The 5630-nt window shown below is 47.0% G+C and overlaps 1 protein-coding gene across 1 annotated transcript in view; it reads right to left on the bottom strand.

Annotated features, from left to right (window-relative positions):
- Nucleotides 1-631: 631 nt before the first annotated feature.
- The window catches only part of MDGA2 (MAM domain containing glycosylphosphatidylinositol anchor 2), a 330656-nt gene continuing 325657 nt past the window's right edge, over nt 632-5630 (bottom strand). The window contains exons 16-17 of the mRNA XM_010001201.1: nt 2116-2221; nt 632-1441 (exon numbers count right to left, since the gene is read on the bottom strand). Of these exons, the coding sequence (XP_009999503.1) occupies nt 1353-1441; nt 2116-2221 (195 nt within the window). The 3' untranslated portion in view covers nt 632-1352. The remainder of the gene's footprint in view (nt 1442-2115; nt 2222-5630) is intronic.

The following is a 5630-nucleotide window of genomic DNA, read 5'->3' as shown; positions in this document are numbered from 1 at the left end:
GTCCCCCCGTCCTCCCCATCCTCTCCTGCAAATGGAGGGTAGAGTAAGAAAAATCACTTCTGTGTTTTACCACCTTCTGAGCTAAGTGTATCTTTAACAACCTTTTCCTCTGGTTGGCCCACTCAACAACCTGAAAACAAAACCAAAACAGACAACGAACCAACAACAACAACAAGGAAAGTGTGCCGTTCCCATTTCCAGGGCCAACGGAAGCTAGTTTTCTAATGGGTAAGAAGCTGAAAGGCCATGGCTGTCTGGAAGGTTAAACAACAAACACCTCATCCAAAAAGGGCTTATGCAGCAGCTTAGGTCCATCCATCCATCTCCAGAAGCGGCTCGGTCTCCTCGCCTGCAGTCTGCACACCCAGGCTCTGCAGTTTGTTTAGAAAACACTTTGCACAAACCACATCTTAGCAGTGCAAGCTTCTGTGTTGAAACTGTTATCACCATTTTTATTTCATTATTTTCTTTTTTTTTTTTTTTTAATATTTCTTTAAATCAGGCTTGTTTCATTGAAGGCACTTGGTTTCCATGGCAATTTATAAAAGACGGTGGTTTGGTTTCTTCACCTCATCAGAACAGATGACTCAGCTGGGGAGGGGAGAGGGGTGTCCGAGTGGCCGCAAGCAAACTCCGATAAGCCTGTGTCATATGTAAGCCCAGGTGGCACATCCTGGATAGTAATGCATGCAAAAGGAGACAGCATACAGTTATCTAGCATAGCCATGAGAAATGAAACAGAAACGTCTTAAAACAGCTCCGACTCGGGGTTATTCTCTAGGGGAGGTGACAGCCAAAGTAGAAAGGGCCTACAATTATTCAACTCTACGCTAAAAACCTTCTCGAAGGGAAAATGAATGCCAGCTCTTCACATACCCTGTTTACAGTGAGGTGTTTATCTCTTGCTCTCTGTTTTTATTTCCTCTCTCTCTTTCTTTTTTTTTTTTTCTTTTTGGCAGGCCATTAGGTTTCCATGGTAACAAGCAAACTATTCATTTGAAACAAAACCAGCCATGACTTTGTGCTTTGACAAGGGTTTCTATAGCTCTTTGCCGAGAGTTCAACCAGATGATGCTGTATTCATTATTGACCACAAAAGCACCTGAAGGTCTCTTCCTTACTTAGGCCAGATCTTGTTCTCACACGTGGTTCATAGTGAGTTACACTCCCGTGATGCCTTGTTTGTCCCCAGTGCTTTTTAATTATTATTAAATTTATTTATGTATTTATTTAACTTTTGAGTCAGTCAGTGGAGGAATCTTTGGTAGTTTGTTTTTAAATGTCCATTTTACAAAGACTCTTTCTTCATGCCAGTGCCTGGTGAATCTTTTGTAGCCTCTGCCAGGATAAGGTCACCTCTGATGACTTAAGACAGACATGAGGATGATAACTGGGATAAGTCGTATATGTGCTAATGTCCCAACAGCACCTGATCGTAAATCTACAAAGAGGGGGGAAAAAGGTAGAATTAAAGAGCTGCCCAGACACAGCCAGCATCGCTACAAGGCTCAGGAGAGAAAGGGCTCAGCCACCAGGATCTCACCTGCACACCAACATGTGGAGGACAACAGGGTGAGGCTCACCCAATGCTGTCCCCATTTGTCACACTTAGTGCCACCCTCCTCCCCTGGCAGAGCCCTGGTCTCTCTAGGGACAGCAGTCTGCAAGGTCACCTCCTAACAAGAATGGAGAAGAACTGTGTGCACCATGAGGAAGGAGATCTCGGGATAACAAAACACCCAGCTGTGTAGTTAAGGTCTGAATCATAATGCACCATCACAACCCTGTTATTCAAGAATTTTATACTGTTTGGATCCCTTGGACATTTTTTTAGCATTCGTTTGTCTGTCTGCCCACCTCAATCCAGGGTCACCCAGCCCCTCAGCAGAGCCCCCCTGCTCTCCCCTCTGACTCCCATCGCTGCTAAACCACCATCTTCCTCTCTGGGCAAAGTTGTTTTGACACCAGAGCTTGGTTCCAAGGAAAGCTTTAAGTCTCTGCAGGTGAATGGAATGATATATTGTTCTCCCGGAGAAAACCCATTTTAGAAGGTGCCTCAAGTTTATAACCAGGAGAAGCAATTTGCTCTCCCCCACGTGCAGAAGAGCCACTTACTGTTGGCCGGTTGGTCTGATTTCATACACTCTCCTTCCACAATTGACACATCATCAATAGCAATATCACCTTCAATGCCAGGCCCCCGGATCCCTTCAAATATGAGCTGCAAAACAATAAAGAACAAGCAGATGAGAGGGTGACACATGGGAGACATTCAGCTGCCTTTTGCAAGGCATTAAACGTCATCGATGGGCTTGGAACAATTCACAAATGCTTCATATGGTGCAGAGAAATGGGACTGAGTTTCCACGTACTGGTGAGGTGAAGACAGAGGAGGTGTGAGCTGGGGAGGATTCTACACTCCAGAATGAGCTGAGAAAGCTGCTAGTTGTCTGCCAAATCATTGACCTAGTGTCTCCAGGTCAGCTTCTCCCCTATGATGACTGTGAATTTTAATTAAAGTACAATATTCCCGGAGCAAAGAGCAGGATTAAATGGACAAAAAGGTTCAAAGAGATTTGGGGTGTTTTTCCCAGGAGCTTCTGTCACCCAGAGTGAATGGTAGAGGCACAGACTGAAGAAGGGCATCTGCGAGGTGTTGGAGGATTGAGCATCCACTTGACCACCAACCCCATGAAAACATATGAGCCAGAACAAAAATCCACAGTCAAGTGAAGTTTCTGGCTCTCAAAGGCGGCCCAACGAGTCCCTCCTACCTCACCTCCCACACTGGACTCACTCTTGTCATCAGGAGGAGGACAGGAGATATCTTCCTGCAGTCTTCTCCTGGGATAATGTTTCCTGACCCATGAAAGCCTCTGAGAACCCTCTCAGGAGCTGGGTTGGTGTGCCTTCACCTGCATTTATGGCAGGGGGTTGGGAAGGGACTGCTTTTGACTTGGATCCCCTGAGGTCCCACCTCTGATCACCCCAGTGGATTTTAACTGCAGTAGGAATTGGTGACAGTAACAGACCAGCTTCTCTCCTGCCCCTTTTAGTGGCTCATCATCACATCTAGAAGCTTTGATCCCTTCTAGGAGTGGTTTCATATTCATCAGGGACACTGTGGTGTGTTTTATCACAGAGAGGGTCAGGGTAGGGATTTAATTTCTCTTTAAGGCTTTAACCTCAGCTAAATGGATGTGTGTGGCTTCAAGGTCCTATTAATCACTTTCTGTCTGATATTCCTAGCCTGAAATCCTGGCTGCTGAAGCTGGGAAGGGCCTTACGGAGATGGGTGGCTTCCTGCAAGGCCAGTCATCTTACTTGCCCTCACATTCCTTACAGACTATGGATTACTGTTGTTCTAAAGAAGCAAAGCTACCTGCTCTCCTTCCCCACCCCTGAGGTGCTGCAGTCCTGCCCTGCTGCTGCTTCAGCAGCTTTGCAGAGCAGTTGGACCCACCTGTGTTGCCAGAAATTTATTCCCCAGAAAACTTCAAAGCCTTTCTGAATAGATGAAGGAATTATGTAAGGAATACATCTCCCAAGCAGCACCATTTGCACAGTGATCTCTTCTTTCCCTCTTTTTTTCCCCCCTCAGTCCTTTGAAATATTTTTGCTTAACTTGGATGACAAGTTTTTTAAGTTTAATCTGCAACAATATATGCATGAAATGCAATGAATTTTATAAGGGCGAGCGGTGGCACTAATGGAGACATTAACTCTTGGGGGTAGAGTCAATTTGAAAAAAAATTAAATTATTCATTCCATCTGGAGCAAAATACTTCAATTACTCTTTGTAATGATTTAACTGCATCAGGGAGATATCTGGGGCACTTGGTTGGGCTCTTCCATTGTCACCAACTCCAGCAGGACACAGATCTGAGCCTCTGCAGCTGCCGACATTTTGTTCCTCATTAACAGAGTTCAGCCAAAGCTGCTCTTTTGAAACAAACACCTTCCATTAGAAACCATGAGTACATACCCAGGGCAGTGGAAGAAGACCCTGGAAATCACAGGGGTTCAGCATGGAGTCCAGCTGGATGAGTATCACCCAAGGACCATGTCACCAGGTTGCCACCAGCCACCGCATTGCACGGGCAACGCTCTGCCCTTCCATGGAGAGCACGTTCCTCCACCCTGCCCTCAGACACATCTCACCCTTTAGCTGAGCTGAGCACCCCCAGGACGTGCCTGTCCCTGCCACGGGAAGCTGGTGTGGATACACAGCCTGTCTGGGGTGATCCCAGCCAGGCACAGACCTTGTACCAGGAGATACTTTATGGAAATGCGGCACTGAGGGTTAATTACTGTATCAAGGATATTAATGCAACAGGAGGCTGTAATTGGGAAACAGAAAGTTTTTCTGTCATTTACCCTGTTGTCTGAAAACACTGTCTCAAGTAATTATCCTGCTGACAATTTTTTGACTCTACCTCTGATGCTGGGAAGTGTTCAGCTCGAGAGCAGAGTGTCTTCCCAAAGAACAGCTTCCTCTCCTGCGCCCTGGCAGTGGGCACAAGACCAACCAACAGAGCTAGAAGTCAAATCTTTCCTGATAATGAAAAACACTGTTTCCAGACAAAAGGACTCTATACAAACAAAACAGCCAGCATTTAATTAAAATCTGCATTTGGCAGCACATTTCTTGGGGCTCAGAGATGGGTTGCTATTAGCCAGCTTGGCTATGCGCTCGGAACAAATCACGGCAGATGAATGTTGGCAAGGCAAGGAGCACAACCCAGCCTGCAGCTCACTGCCCTTGGCAGGAGGTGCCAGATGATCAGAATCCCCCATCAGCATCCCACAAAACCCATTATCTGCATGTCCATGACTTCACAAAGCTCTTCTTAAAAATGCTGCATTTAGCTGAAGAATAGAGGAGCTTATGTGTAGAGCAAAGGCCACTCCACTCTCTGAACAAAGGGCATGGAGATAAGCCCCATAGTGCCTCCAGAGTCATCTTGAGTGTCCCTGGGGAACAGGTTGAGAGAGTTGGGGTGCTCAGCCTGGAGAGGAGAAAGCTCTGGGGGTACATTAGAGCACCTTCCAGTGCCTGAAGGGGCTCCAGGAAAGCTGGGGAGGGACTTGGGACAAGGGCAGGGAGGGATGGGATGTGAGGGATTGGTTTCAAGCTGAAAGAGGGGAGACTGAGATGAGATCTGAGGAAGAAATTCTTTGCTGTGAGGGTGGTGAGAGCCTGGCCCAGGTTGCCCAGGGAAGCTGTGGCTGCCCCATCCCTGACAGTGTTGAAGGGCAGGTTGGATGGGGCTTGGAGCAGCCTGGGCTGCTGGGAGGTGTCCCTGCCCATGCAGGGGTGTTGGAATGGGATGGTCTTTAACGTCCTTGGCAACCAAAACCATTCTGTGTTTGATGATTCTATGATTCCTCAACAGGATTTCAAACAGTTTTTATGCTCCTGGAGCCTAACGAGTGTCTCCAGACAGCAGGATGACAGGGGTGTGAGCCCTTTACACACATTGCAAGGGGCTGGAAACCTCAGGGGCCTGTCAGGGTCATTTCCTTATGGGCAGATGAGACCCTCTTTTGCCAAAAATGCCTCTAACACAAGAATGTGTTAAGGAAAGTGTAGCTGGAGGTGGTGGCTGTGCTCCTGCTCTTTTTTTTTT

This window comes from Chaetura pelagica, unplaced genomic scaffold (genome assembly GCF_000747805.2).
Source record: "Chaetura pelagica isolate M959 unplaced genomic scaffold, ChaPel_1.0 scaffold206, whole genome shotgun sequence".
Taxonomy (NCBI): Eukaryota; Metazoa; Chordata; class Aves; order Apodiformes; family Apodidae; genus Chaetura; species Chaetura pelagica.
This window is presented reverse-complemented; position numbering and strand designations above follow the sequence as displayed.